The sequence below is a fragment of the Erigeron canadensis genome, chromosome 5 (assembly GCF_010389155.1).
Source record: "Erigeron canadensis isolate Cc75 chromosome 5, C_canadensis_v1, whole genome shotgun sequence".
NCBI classification, from domain to species: Eukaryota; Viridiplantae; Streptophyta; class Magnoliopsida; order Asterales; family Asteraceae; genus Erigeron; species Erigeron canadensis.
In genome coordinates, this window is record NC_057765.1 from 208,664 (window position 1) to 222,911 (window position 14,248).

Consider the following 14,248-nt stretch of genomic DNA (forward strand, 5'->3'; position numbering starts at 1 on the left):
AAGTGAGAGATGGAAGACATGGGTAGGGGATCAGTTTGTGAAGAAGCAGCAGCCATAAAGAAGAATGAAGGGAGAGGAAACGATGAAGAGAGTAGAAGGGGGAGGGATCAAAAAGGCTCTATACCATGTGAATGTGGAAATACTGCATGCCTCTTGATGAGAGGTTGCCTCAATATATACACTAATAAATGAAATAAATAAAGGTTACAATGAATGGATTATTAAATAATGTACATAAATGAATCAATTAGTATTAACATATGCACCAATGCGGTGTGGATTCAGATTTAAATTACATGTCATTGTCTTAGATTGTAATAGGTAAGAAATAATCGCAAGTTTAGTTTACGAACTACTCTTATTAATATTAACGGATAAAACCTGCACGAATATCTTTAATGAGAGATCGAGTATGAATTATCTATAGTGGGTTAGAAAATACTCCAGCTCCTTGATTTACACAAAATAAGACTACCCAGCCAAAAATAGAGGGCTAGATGCCTAAACCGGGCTAAAAAAAAGCCTTGCCCATCTCTACTTTTATAGTATACGGCATCAATAAGTTTATTTTTCTTTAAAGCCCGGAATGATAAACGAGACTTAAGAAACTGGTGATAAAATTAAAATATGGACTTTGGCATACACATTACAGTTCCGGAAAAAAGATAGATGTCCTGAATCAAGGTTCGTTGTGAACACCCATTTGCTGTCTAAAAAACACAATAGCTAACATATTGTCTTGTAATTGTCATTTAGAGAAACACGGAAAAGTTACTTAAATGTGACTAAAACTGGCAAGTTTTAACAAACCCGCATCACATAAGTTTATGCAGTACAATAAACATTTTATAAATGGCACAAGTCATGGTGCTAGTGCTACAACCTAACTTCAAAATCAGCAAAATAAGCAATTCACAGTGAATGTGTGGGACTGTTGGCAAATGTATACTATGATGACAATAAGGCAAGCCAAACTTGTTGGTTTAGTGGTGGCACCATCATCTCTATTCATATCACCAATCTGGTTGGCGTCACTTGAAGAACCATGTGTACCCCTAAACTTCCAGATGAAATCCAAGAACATCATATATAAATTAGGCCCCTTTACGGGATGAAATCACAACATTGTTAATCTGGTTAAACAGATGAGTCAGTATATTTTTCCTGCTAAAAACAAAAAAGGGGAAATAGAGATCGATTTTCCATCAACCTTTGTGCTATAGGTCATGTTTTGCATGCAAGGAACAAAAGTGTAATAGCCAAAGATCTATGGATACACAATACGTTGAATAGATACAAAACAAAATACTCCGTAAAAGAAAAAAAACGCACCTCAGTCTATACAAACAGACGATTTTGGTTGATGCTCCTCAAACAGTGATTGGACTCTCTGCAGCGTGCACAACTATCACAAATGCATTAAAACCAAATAACGAAAAGAAAGAAAATGATAATAATAAAGTGGGTTGACCTTAAGAGAAGTGGCAACTTCATCTAGCTTTTGTAGTACTGCAAACTCACCAACATGAGACAGAGTGTCATGCATAGGCGGTCTTAAGGGAGACATCTACATGGAGAGAAATGCAGTATTATTAGAGTCAAGGAATTTGAAGAAGAAGAAGATATTCAATGTGGGGGTTAGTTTAGGATGTGATGAGTGAGGATACCCCCGGTGCAGGATATGAGTGGACATTTGTAGAAGCAGCAACACTGTCTTGGGTTTGCCTAGAAAAGTCTTCATTTCGCAAAGCTAAAAGGCGCATCAAAACGGCCTGGGTGATGATACAAGGGTCAACGCATAACGAGGAAAGAAAAGAAAGAAAAAAAAAAAAGGAGACAGAGGGATAGATAGATTTACCTTTCTGAATGCTTGAGGATGAGCAATACCTTGGATTTGAACATGGTCACTTGGTGGTCTTGTGACACCAATATTCTCGATTCTGATAGAATAGACACCGTAACGAGACTGCAGATACCCTGAGTGTATGAGCATGACAGACCATCAGCAACAAGAAACATTTTGTTTTGTATATATATAGATAGTCAAAGATAGTGGGTTAAAAGAAAGAAGGAAGAGAGTGAAGTGAAGTGAAAGAATACCTTGGTGAATGACAACATCAGAAACAGAAGCCAGCAAGACATGTTTCTCTGTGTTGAGAACACCAAAACAAGGGAAGGGGAGTGGCTTAGTAATCTGTAGGTAAGATGAGAAAAAAAAATTAATTATTAGTATTACTGTATTGGGGCAATTGATTAAAGAGATCGAGAAGGGGTACTTAATTTGTAGACGATGGAATCGGGGGTGAGATAGAGCTTCCGGGAACGGAAGGTACGGCGGAGGATGTAACGGCGGAGGGGGGTGTACAGGAGCATCAGCAAACCAAAACCCCAAGCCAATATCATGAGTAACGAGTAGAGTATCCATTCTGCTGTCTTGAGCTTTATAAAAGCTTCTTCAGTTTCTTGTCCTTGGAGGCAGGCAGAATACACTATCACCTCCTCTTCTTCTATGTCTTGCTGTTGTTGGTGGGATGATAATAACAACCCTTTCTCCAGATGATCGTCCTCTTCTTCAACTAGTTGTTGTGATTCCTCCATTATCTATCGGTTGTTCTAACCTAATAAATACGAGTATAAATTTAGAATTTAATTTCTAATAAAACACGATAATATATAATAATATAGATTTAGATTGTCAACCACGAGAGACGTGGGAAGAGGGGTTCATACGAATAACGAATAAACTACAGGGTTCTAATTTGTACAAAAATATTCTCTCTCTCCTTAAGAACCCTAAACCCCCAATTATAATTGTTGTTGTTGATACAATACATAGATAGATTTAGGAGATGATGAAGAACAAAAACAGTAATAATGGTGGATCAGCCGCCGACGAAGAAATATTTGCTGCCTGTGATTTCCCTAGTCTTGGCCTTCATCCTGCTTTATGTGACCAAATCCGAGGTTCACTACTCTCTTTCTTTCTCTCTTTCTCTCTTTTTATTATTATTATTAGAGTTGATTTTGTTGGTCATCATCATTTATATATATATATATATCATGATCATGATGATGAGATGAGATGATGATAGTAGTAGTTATAGTGTTTATCATTTAAATTTGACATATAACTAATTAATTGCCAGACAGAATGGGATTTCAATCACCTACATTAATTCAAGCTCAAGCTATTCCCCTTATCCTCTGCGGCAAACACGTGTATGTTCCCTTCTACTCTATCATTTCTCTTCTTCTTCTTCTTCTTGTCTTAAACAAACCCGCTTATTATTATTGTTATAGGCTTGTTAATGCTGCTACTGGCACCGGAAAAACTCTGACTTACCTGGCTCCTGTCATTCATCGATTGCAAAACCGCCAACCTAGAATTCAGCGTGCTGATGGTACTTTTGGTAATGTCTGCTTGCTTACCAGCATTCTCGTTATTTATACAAGTCTTCTCCGTTTATTTTTTAGGTAGAAATTCAAAAAGTAGGATTTCCATGTGCCTCACTTCATTCATTTTAACTTTGATAATAATAATAATAGCTCTGGTCCTTGTACCTACACATGAGCTATGCATGCAGGTTTATGAAACTTTGCAGAAACTGCTGCACCGCTTCCATTGGATTGTTCCCGGTTATATTATGGGCGGCGAAAACAGGTCCAAAGAGAAAGCCAGGTTGCGCAAAGGTACCCCCTACTTTCCCATTCACTTTAGAATCATAATTTAATCGGTTGCAACCTGTATTATACTTTAAGTATTATTCTACAAAAAATAAAAAAAACTTATTTTTGTTGCACTTCCTTTGTGTGTGTTGGTCATATGTCTTTAGGAATATCCATTCTTGTTGCAACTCCCGGGCGTCTCCTGGATCACTTAAAGCACACGTCGTCATTCGTACATAAGAATTTGTGCTCGATTATCTTTGATGAGGCGGACAGGTTCGACTTGCAATCATGATTGAAGAATTCGGTACTATTTTTTTTTTTTTTTTATAGTTAAGTGCATCGCAAAACCAATTATTAAAATTTTCTGCACAGGATTCTGGAACTAGGATTTGGTAAAGAGATAGAGGAGATACTTGATATTTTGGGTTCAAGGCCGCACATATCTGAAAGTAAAGATACTGAATCCGTGAGGCAAAATTTGCTCTTGTCAGCCACCTTAAATGAAAAGGTCAATCATCTAGCAAATATTAGTTTGGACAATCCAGTTATGATTGGTATCGATAGCAAGCAGATACAATCAACCAATAAGAAAGTTTTGCTGTTAGATAATGCTATTGAAAAATTAGAGAATTCTGGTAAACTATCAATTACCTCAAACGGTGAATATACACTTCCCGCTCAACTGAATCAGAGATATGTGAAAGGTAATTGATTGTAAAAAAGATAAATACTTACCTATTCTCCAATTACCCGTTTTTTTATTATATTTCATTCTGTACTTCAGTGCCTTGTGGTTCTCGCCTTGTGGTGCTACTTTCTGTTTTAAAGAATCTATTCACCGGAGAATCGTCACAAAAGGTACAGTTATCCATGAACTTCATATTATTCTCTGCTTACTGCTGTATAGATATCAACCGTTCAACTTTCAATCCCTCTACGCAGCATATCTAACATGACTAATTGAAGTCGTATGTATGCGTATCATCTATGTTCTTGTAACTTCATATATATATATATAAGGAAAAAGTGAGTATAGGGTTGTTCCCCATCTAAGCTTAGATGGGGAACCCCTCACATAAAAATATTATATTATTTGTTTGAATTTAAAACAAATACATGGCCCCCCATGATTTTCATGATTATAAAAACCAAATGTTAGGGGTTCCCCATCTAAGCTTAGATGGGGGACAACCCCATACTCACTTCCCCCATATATATATATATATATAGGGGAAAGATAAAATGAGTCCAGCTTATTTTGAGTCCAAAAAAAGTCCATTGATTTTCTTCCATCTCCTCCAATTCCAACCACCTTCTACCACCACCACCGTTATCTCCGACCACCACCGTGATCATCCGGCGGCGGCGACCATCTCCGGCGAGACTTGCACATGTGTAAGTACAACTTATGTACACAACAATTAAGGTTAAAGGCGTAGCCCGTCAATCCATGGCAATATGGCAGTGGCCAAGGGCGGAGCCTGTCAGTCCATGGCGGAGCCATAGCAGCTAAGGGCGGAGCCCGTTAGGTAGATCACCCATCATCGGTCACCCCCTATGACCTATCACCCTCTATGACCTATCACACTATGACCTATCACCCTCAATGACCTATCACCTCCACCATAATTTTTGATAACCACCACCAGCCACCATCATTGCCGGAAAGTTAACTTACACATGTGTAAGTTGTACCTACACATGTGTAAGTCTCGTCGGAGATGGTCGCCGTCACCGGAGGGTAATAGTGGTGGCCGGAGATGATGATGGTGGTGGTCATAGTTGTCAACTCGTAACTCGTGATACGACTCGTTTTGTGAAATTTTGAGTCGTGACTCGTATCGTGAATCGTATCGTAAGAGTCACAAAATTAAAATTTTATATAACAAAAATATATAATGTATGTGAAAAACATACATATATTGATAATCTTAACAAATATATATAATGATGTATCTGTAAAAGTTACATGGCAACAATTTTAGGTTTTATTATTAAAATTTATAATATAAATGTAAATTTGATCAAAGTATAAATGTATGAAAACTTAATGTATTGGTGGCAACGCTTGATATTTTCATTTAAAAAGTCAAAACTTTTACTTTGTTGAGTAAACGTTACTGTAGTAAATTGTGAAAATGTATTTTAATATTTAATGTGTTACAGCTGGATTCTCTTTTACCACATATTGTACCCACTTTCTTTTCACAGCTGTCTCCTCTTATCCCGAAAAAATTTACCTCTCTTGGTCTCTCATCTACAACATGAAAGCATGTTAATCTACTTCTTCATCCATGAACGCATACATCACTAGATCCCAAATTTCAGATCCATCTTTTTTATACAATCTATTGAAGTTCCTGTGTAATAACTTAATTACTCACACAAACAGACAAATCCCATCTGAGAAGAGTCGCCGTAGACTTTCAATGGACGCCGGAATCTAGACAAAGGTGGGTTTTTGTGACTCGCCCGATTCCCGATACGGAACGATACAGACCGAGTCACAACATGTCTCGTGCGAGACAATCCGAGTCAAAAGGATGTCCGAGTCATATCTTTTTTCTCTTGTTTCGACTCGTACGAGTCGAATCGTGACTCGTACGAGTCTAACAACTATGGTGGTGGTGGTGGTGGTCGGAGTTAACTTACACATGTGTAAGTTACATGGACTTTTTTGGACTCAAATTAGCTAGTCTCAATTTATCCCACCCTATATATATATATACATATAGAGGGTTGGGAGTATGTGGTTGTTATGTACCTAGCTTGGGTATAGAACCCCTCACATCTTATTTTTTTAATCCATAAAATACATGGGGGCCCATCATTTATTCAAAATATTACAAAATTAGTATGGGGGTGGTTCTATACCTAACTTAAGTACATGACAACCACACACTCACTTTTCCCATATATTTCCCATATATATAATATATTCATTTGGTGAACCGGGGAGTGGGTAAAATTTCTAGAAAATACTTGTGCCTTTCTGCCCACTTTCCAATTGCAGAATTGCTATTTCCATAAGAAATTTCGTATTCTCATTCTATGATATGATCCCACATCGGCCAAGTATGGGATTGGTTGGTGGTTTATAAGCCTAGGTGTCCCCTCATCCCTATGAGCTAGCTTTTGGGAATGAGTTCTACACTTAGCTTATCGCATGATGCGAGCCTATTATGGGATGGGTTAAGCTAAGTGTAGAACTCACTACCAAAAGCTAGCTCATTAGGAGGAGGGGGCACCTAGGCTTATAAGCCACCAACCAATCCCATACTTGGCCGATGTGGGATCATATCATTCTACCCATAAAATAGATGGTACTGTCTTTTTTTGGAATTACACATTGTTATATACAAATTGAGTAGCATAATGGCAATTAGAATATACATTAATCTCCTAGTTTCACTCATTGAGTCTTTTTTTTTTCATCTTTGACCTTATATATTTTTGTTTGTGTTATATAGTACTTGATGAAAGTTATATTTATGAAAAATACATTTGAAACTCATATACTTCATATCAACTATTATATAACACAAAAAAATATTTACGGTTAATGTTGAAAGTAGAAGACTCAAAAAGTCAAGCTATGACATTTAAGTTAGGACGGAGGTAGTCATAATTTAGTCCGTTGCTATGATTATGTAGTTTGTAGATAACTATACAACTTATAAACCATGTTTGCTAATTTTGTGTGTGTATGTGTAACTGGTTTTTTTCAATATAATACGCCTCACATTCATGGGCCATGTTCCAAGAACCTCTTAGTGGTTGAGCCTTTAACAACCTGGGGTCACTTGGGGAGCTTAACACATGGGGCTTGGCTTGGTCACAGAAGTTCAAAGTGTTAGGAATAAACTGCACACACACAAACACAAGAACTAGAAAAATAACAAGAAGAAAGGACACGATATTTAACGTGGTATCTCACACTAACTGTGTAAACTAATCCATGGGGGGCAACTGGTTTTTCTTTATTGAATCCCAAAGAAAAATACATGTACAAGAGATATATTTATTGGCTACACAAATTAAAGTTCCCTTTGCTAAACTTGTTCACCAAGTAACCTAACAAAACTGGGCCTAATTTAATTAAGGCTGGTTGTCAAGGTCAACCGCCTATTAGAAGCTTTTGGACTTGGCAGCCTAACTGGGCCTAAGACAACATACGACCAACAATCTCTCACTTGGTGTCTTCGGACCTCTACACCACCTTCGATCTCTTCTGTACATCTGTAATTAGAACTCCTCAAGTTCTTCAATCCGCCCTAGTTAGCCCCGACCTACTCATCAGATAACCTGAAAGCCCGTTAAAGCTCCCACTGAGCTTCAACCCATCAGTCACGGCTATCTCTACCCCTGATTCGTTCTCTGTCTTTATCGGCTCCTACCGAAACGAACTGCCAGATCCTGAGAAATTCTCAGAACAAACACTCTCCTCTAAAGCAAACTATAAATGGAGAGACTTAACGGCTGGAATACTGGTTCACTTACGGCTATCTCTACCCCTGATTCGTTCTCTGTCTCTATCGGTTCCTACCGAAATGAAATGCCAGATCCTAAGAAATTCTTAGAACAAACACTCTCCTTTAAAGCAAACTATAAATGGAGAGACTTAACAGCTGGAATACTGGAATACTGGTTCACTTAACCCACTATGTGGAAGCTCTGACTGAAGCACAACACCGGTGCCCCCACTGTCATAAAAATCCTTGACTAGTTTCCCTGAACCTTTCCTAGCACGTTCAATCTGAATCCGGCCTGTAGCTCTGGGTTTGCCATCTGCAAAGCAAACCTTCTTTTGCCCACGAGATTCCATGAATCGGATTTTGATTTTCTTTTCAACTGGGATGGTCACTCCCTTAGAGGATAAACTGACCATATAACGCGAACCCCATTTCTTAGCTCGAGCCACGACTAGATTTTCCTTGATAACTCTTCACTGCCCGTTCCCGAACTTACCTCATGCCATGTTCATATAACTATGTTCATATAACTACCTAACAAAATGAACAACTTCTCCAGACTTGGAATAACCAGGACTTTCAAAGTCCATGAAGCGGCTGGAGTCTTCAAACCTGTCACCATGCTCGTCATATCAAGAACTTCATAGTTCGCCAGTCTTACCTTTCCAAAATCTCGAACTTTCAGGTTCCGCATTAGGTTCCGCATTGCTTCACTACTGTGGGTAGCATGTAACGAAGCATCGAAATTCATGACCTAGCACACTACTCTCTACTCTGCAATCATCGCCTCGTCTGAGCTGTAATCTTCTGTAGTTTTTAGTTCTTTGATATTTTTCAGACATTGATTCCTAATATGTCCCACCTCTTCTGATCATGCTTGTCTAAAGAAGTATCTCTACCGATCAAGAAAACAAAGCCACATGCTTCTAAAGTTTTCTTTCACCTTGCAGAACGAGACGAATCCAAAGCCACCTACTTTGATGGATCCTTACTGCCTGTTTTTCATGCAACACGACAGTCTCCTCTTATCATGAACAAGTCAATTAAGGCCCGCAAAGAACTCAACATCAGCACACAGTGCTGAAAATTTTGATCTGATCTTCACTACCCAGAAATTTTTCTCAACAGCCACTAACCAAAGAATAAAAAAACAGCAACACTAAGCCTCCTGCTTCTGTCCCTTTTTTTTCTAGCTAAGCGTGACCTAGTTCAAAGAGAACTGAAATAGCTCCTGCTGTAAACTGTCTCTTTTTTGCTGTCAAACACACTCCCGAAACAGCCCCCTGCTTTCCCAAAACCTAGTTCTTCCTTCTGATAATTCAAGAACCCCCAAAAAAACCCAATCTGCCAAATCAAGCCCTTATATGCTCAACTGAACCCTGATTTGCCCAATTGAACCCTAATCTGCCAAAATCAGACCTGATCAGACTTGATTCTGCCTAAATCAGACCTAACTGAGGCTGTTCTGGGTGACGGCGACGACTGTGGTGGCTGGTTTTCGTTGGAACCCTAATCTGGGTGACGGCTGGGTAGGTGACGGCTATGTAACCTGTGTGAAACCTAACTCTGATACCACTTGTTAGGAATAAACAGCACACACACAAACACAAGAACCAGAAAAATAACTAGAAGGAAGGATACGAGATTTAACGTGGTATCTCACACTAACTGTGAAATAATCCACGGGGGGCAACTGGTTTCTCTTTATTGAATCCCACAGAAAAACACATGTACAAGAGATATATTTATTGGCTACACAAATTAGGGTTCCCTTTGCTAAACTTGTTCACCAAGTAACCTAACAAAACTGGGCCTAATTAAATTAAGGCTGGTTGTTAAGGCCTACTGCCTATTAGAAGCTTCTGGACTGGGCAGCCTAACTGGGCCTAAGACAACATACGACCAACACAAAGGCCCAAGATAGTGAGTGTACATTGAATCCTTGAAGAGTTTCTTTCGCCAAATGGTTATCATAGATGTGTTATGAGGCTATCAAAGAGTAAGCTGTTTATTTTGGTTTCAGATTGTGGTATTCTTCTCAACATGTGATGCAGTAGATTTTCATCATGCACTCATCAGTCAATTTCATGGATTATCAAATTTGAAATCAGATACAGAAACGAAAGAGCTATTTGTGAAATGTAACATTTTAAGGTTACATGGAAACATGAAGCATGAGGATCGTGTAAAAACTTTTAATGCTTTTAAAACCGAAAAATCGGCTCTTCTTTTGTCCACTGATGTTTCTGCAAGAGGCTTAGACTTTCCAAAAGTTCGATGCATTATACAGTATGATTCCCCCGGGGAGGCGACTGAATATGTTCACAGGTATATTGCTTTTATAGGAATTTATTATTGTTGTTTGTTTTATAATGGATAGAAGTGACATATGACTAACAACAATCGTAATATGGAGTGTGCAGGGTTGGAAGAACTGCTCGTTTGGGTGAAAAGGGAGATTCTTTGTTATTCCTGCAACCCATTGAAGTTGATTACCTGGAAGAACTAGAGAAACATGGTGTATTGTTAAAGGAATACGCACTCCTCAAACTTTTGGATGGTTTCCCATTACATGGTCCGAAACATCACACCAAAAAGTTTGTTTCTATTGAGATGCATCCGTGGGTGCTTTTGCTCCAGAAGTCTCTTGAATCTTTCATTTTTAGCGAGGTAAAGTTTTATTTCAATGAATTTCTTTTTGTTACTTCGTATTTTATTTTGTTTTTAGTGTTATGCCTACATCTATTGTTGTATTCACATATTATTTTACTGTTGGATTTACATTTGGTGCCGTATGCTAACATAATAACATATATTAGGCCAAGTTAAAGAAGCTAGCACAGAATGCATTTTGTTCATGGGTTCGTGCGTACAATGCTCATCGTGGGGAGTTGAAGAGTATATTCATGGTGAAAAAGCTTCACTTGGGACATGTGGCTAAAAGTTTTGCACTCAAGGAGCAGCCTTCATTGGTGGGCAGATCAGTACAGAAGAAGCATACAGAAAAAAGGAAAAGAGACCAAAAAACGCACAAAGTGAAGGAAGGTTTGAAAAGGAAGAGAATGATGGCTAACGAGGTATGACGACATATTTTCATTTTTATTTATTCTTTTATAGTACAATGGAGGTGTCACAGAAAAGAAAGAAAATATAAGTTATGATGATGAGTTACGAAACGTGGCATGGTTTGTGACAGGGAGACTGAGTTGGCAAGAAAGAATATCTATATATATCTATATATATATATATATATATATATTTATAGCTCTAGGATGAAGAAGACTGGAGATGATTAATTATGTGAGTAGGGTCAGGAGTAAGCTGTATCAAAGTGCAAGCAGATGGAGAACTGGACCCATCTCAATCATGCAAATTTTGGTTTGACTAATTTGACAAGGTGTTGGGGCAACTGAAAGTACACCAAATTGTTATGAGAAATGCAGGTGATCAGTTTTGCTTATGTGCTCTTCGTATTTTATATCTGTGCTACATTATAAAACATTTATTCCCTTTTTTTTTTTTTTTCAATTTGGTAGTTGATAACTCCAAAATGTCCTCTTATACCTTCAATGAAATTATTTACAACTTAACCTCAACCTTTTAAAATAACTACACCACTTCCTTGGTTCTTTTTACATCAATTTATTTTATATAAATAATCACACTGCAGCCGCCACCGCCGCCATCATAGCCCGTCACCACCACCACTATCGTCACTGACACTACACTAATGCATCATGCAGACATATGACTAGTATATATTAAAAAAAAAAAAAAAAAAAAAAGATGGATAGGCACAAGTCCGGTGTATATGTATAATGAATATTCTCATTTAATTTTGGAAACTTTATGTCACGGTCACTCTTGGGGACTGCCTGGCAGGCTGGCTACTCATGATCTCATGTGTGATTTGATTATGATTATGATGATGTAGAAATGTAGAATAATCTCACCTTTATGATCAACCAATGCCAAATTCCATGGTCCCAAACTGTCACCTCTAATCATCAATCTAGTTCCCAATTTAATTAAGAATTGTTTATTTACACATCTCATTTTTCCTAGCATGTGTATAAGTATAACCTATAAGCCTATATATATATATATATAGGATATATGGACCATACAAATAACATTTTTTTTCCCATAGAACTACTAATTTTTATATTGGATCACATATTTTTAAGTCCATTTATATATGAAACATTATAAAAATTTATGTTATTTGAAGATTTTTTTTCAAAACCTTCGACATAGTTTTGTGTGAACTTGTGAATGAATTTGTTAATGTTTACGTTCATATATGAACAAACGGCTATATATAAAGGTTTTGAAAAAAGTTTTGTTCTACAACATACATTTTTATAACGTTTCATATGTGAATAAACTTTAAAAATATGTGATCAAATAAATAATTTAAAAGCTCTCACTGTTCTTCAAAAAAAATTTCTCGAAATAAGGGCATGTTATCTTATATGTTAAACTAGTTTTTTAACTCAGGCCTTGCCCCGTGAAACATAAAGATACATAAAACTTGCAACAGTTTTTAAGATTGGTGATATATAAGTAAAAATAAGCGCACATTATAAAAGCATATTATAAATAAATAAATAAAACATGAATAATAAAAAGTAGTATAAAAGACAATGTAAAAAAAAAATTGCATCATAGTGTCATGTGGTTATTTAGTCGTTGGTCATGAAAATATCAACTACTTTATTATTTGAAAAACCCTTTAACGGCCTATATAAACTAATATATTAGTAAATGAATAAAAGAATAATTAAAAGGTGAACGTTATAGTCGTTAGACGGGATTATCTAAAAGTTGACTGAGGAAATATTAGTTTTTTTTTGTTAGAAAGACCCTTTATAAAGATGATTACAAATTAATATACTACTAAATAAGTGAAAAAATAAATGAAAGATTAGCGTTAAGTAAAAGAATAACCAAAAAAAAGGCTAAAAGATATAATTAAAGTGCGATACTCAACAACATATCAATTAGGATAATAAAAAAACGAAGATATTGAAAAAAGAAAAACAAAGCCTGTCAGCCTGCTTGCTTCACTATTCCTACAGGCGTCCAAAATTGTGTGTATATATATAGATTTAGATTTAGATAGATGTTATTGTAGTTTTTTTTTGAACGATGTATTTCGTTTGAAACTTTGTGTCGCTAATCGACTACGGCAGGTCTAACATACGTTGTCTTGACCGCATCCATGCTAGAGACCTTGCTCGAAGTAGAAATGTCTATTTCAAATACCCAATGGGGGAAAACCCCTACTAATCCGCTCGAAAACACGATAATTAATAGGGGTAAACTTGTATTAAAGTAAAACAAATAGGACACGATCTTGACCCTTAGATCATGGTTAAATTGATGCACAAAGATTTATGAAACAATTAATGTCCGATAATTTTTATGATGCACGGTGATTTTCAGTGAATAAAAGTTATTGTTTTACTTTAATATTTGTTTTATTTTACCTAAAACCTATATAAATAATATAGGCCTATATTTATCTGTATCTTTACTTTCTTATAAAAGAAATAATCTCTTTATATTTTAGGTAATTCTACCTTTGAATTGTCAGAATTACCCTTGACTTTTTATGTTTTGCACTTAATTAATTATAATTTACACTCTAAACCTTTATTTAATAATTAACACTTTAAACTCTTATCTTCTAAAAATTTCCACTATCCCAATTACATCAACCTACCCCACGTGACACCGCCGCCGCCACCAACAATACCATCACTGACACCACTAAACCTCTTTCCCCACCACCGCTGCCGCATTGCGCGGGTACCATGCTCGTATATGTAACGTACAAGAGATGTTTCCCGAGCAATACGCTTTCTATCCAAAGTATCTTAATTTGTAAATGCAATACAGTGATTTGAAGATACTTAATTCTCCAAATATTTCCACAAATGTAGCACGTGAGATATGAGTTTGTATGATAAAAAATTGTTTTTTTCCTGAAGAAGAAAGTGAAAAGGCTTTAATGTCCGTCATCGCTCGAGTGCTTTTTGAAGTTTTAGCATAGAGATTCATCTTTAGAAAATGTTACATTTATTAACAAATTAAAGTCGATG

The 14,248-nt window shown here is 36.7% G+C and overlaps 2 protein-coding genes across 5 annotated transcripts; one reads left to right on the forward strand and one right to left on the reverse strand.

The window, feature by feature from the left end:
• Window positions 1-771: 771 nt before the first annotated feature.
• Window positions 772-3,195, reverse strand: LOC122599246. Of its 3 annotated transcripts, none has more exons than XM_043771727.1 (8): window positions 3,172-3,195; window positions 2,281-2,618; window positions 2,101-2,194; window positions 1,859-1,977; window positions 1,668-1,772; window positions 1,472-1,567; window positions 1,333-1,390; window positions 772-1,133 (listed from the first exon to the last, which is right to left on the reverse strand). In XM_043771727.1, exons 2-7 carry the CDS (start codon window positions 2,596-2,598, stop codon window positions 1,334-1,336), a joined length of 789 nt encoding a protein of 262 aa, XP_043627662.1. In that variant the 5' UTR covers window positions 2,599-2,618; window positions 3,172-3,195; the 3' UTR covers window positions 772-1,133; window position 1,333. The 3 variants fall into 3 exon arrangements, with proteins under 3 accessions (XP_043627662.1, XP_043627661.1, XP_043627660.1); XM_043771726.1 differs by having other exon boundaries at window positions 772-1,060; window positions 3,172-3,194; XM_043771725.1 differs by having other exon boundaries at window positions 772-1,055; window positions 3,172-3,192.
• On the forward strand, window positions 2,808-11,750 carry LOC122599245 (DEAD-box ATP-dependent RNA helicase 17). 2 transcript variants are annotated; one of them, XM_043771723.1, is made up of 11 exons: window positions 2,808-2,964; window positions 3,147-3,219; window positions 3,301-3,410; window positions 3,547-3,690; window positions 3,834-3,942; window positions 4,042-4,373; window positions 4,454-4,527; window positions 10,165-10,469; window positions 10,565-10,811; window positions 10,961-11,218; window positions 11,338-11,750. In XM_043771723.1, the coding sequence occupies exons 1-11, from the start codon at window positions 2,850-2,852 to the stop codon at window positions 11,344-11,346; spliced, it is 1,776 nt and encodes a 591-aa protein (XP_043627658.1). In that variant the 5' UTR covers window positions 2,808-2,849; the 3' UTR covers window positions 11,347-11,750. The 2 variants fall into 2 exon arrangements, with proteins under 2 accessions (XP_043627658.1, XP_043627659.1); XM_043771724.1 differs by having other exon boundaries at window positions 2,887-2,964; window positions 3,151-3,219.
• The last annotated feature ends 2,498 nt before the right edge of the window (window positions 11,751-14,248 follow it).

Bases quoted from the DNA above. Each gene is read 5' to 3' on its own strand.
- LOC122599245 (XM_043771723.1), top strand. From the start codon at position 2,850: ATGATGAAGAACAAAAACAGTAATAATGGTGGATCAGCCGCCGACGAA. The intron at 2,965-3,146 runs GTTCACTACTCT...ATTAATTGCCAG, and splicing joins TTTATGTGACCAAATCCGAG to ACAGAATGGGATTTCAATCA. The intron at 3,411-3,546 runs GTAATGTCTGCT...TAATAATAATAG, and splicing joins GCGTGCTGATGGTACTTTTG to CTCTGGTCCTTGTACCTACA.
- LOC122599246 (XM_043771727.1), bottom strand. From the start codon at position 2,598: ATGGAGGAATCACAACAACTAGTTGAAGAAGAGGACGATCATCTGGAG. The intron at 2,195-2,280 runs TTAAGTACCCCT...TCTTACCTACAG, and splicing joins CCGATTCCATCGTCTACAAA to ATTACTAAGCCACTCCCCTT. The intron at 1,568-1,667 runs GTATCCTCACTC...CTCTCCATGTAG, and splicing joins ACTCATATCCTGCACCGGGG to ATGTCTCCCTTAAGACCGCC.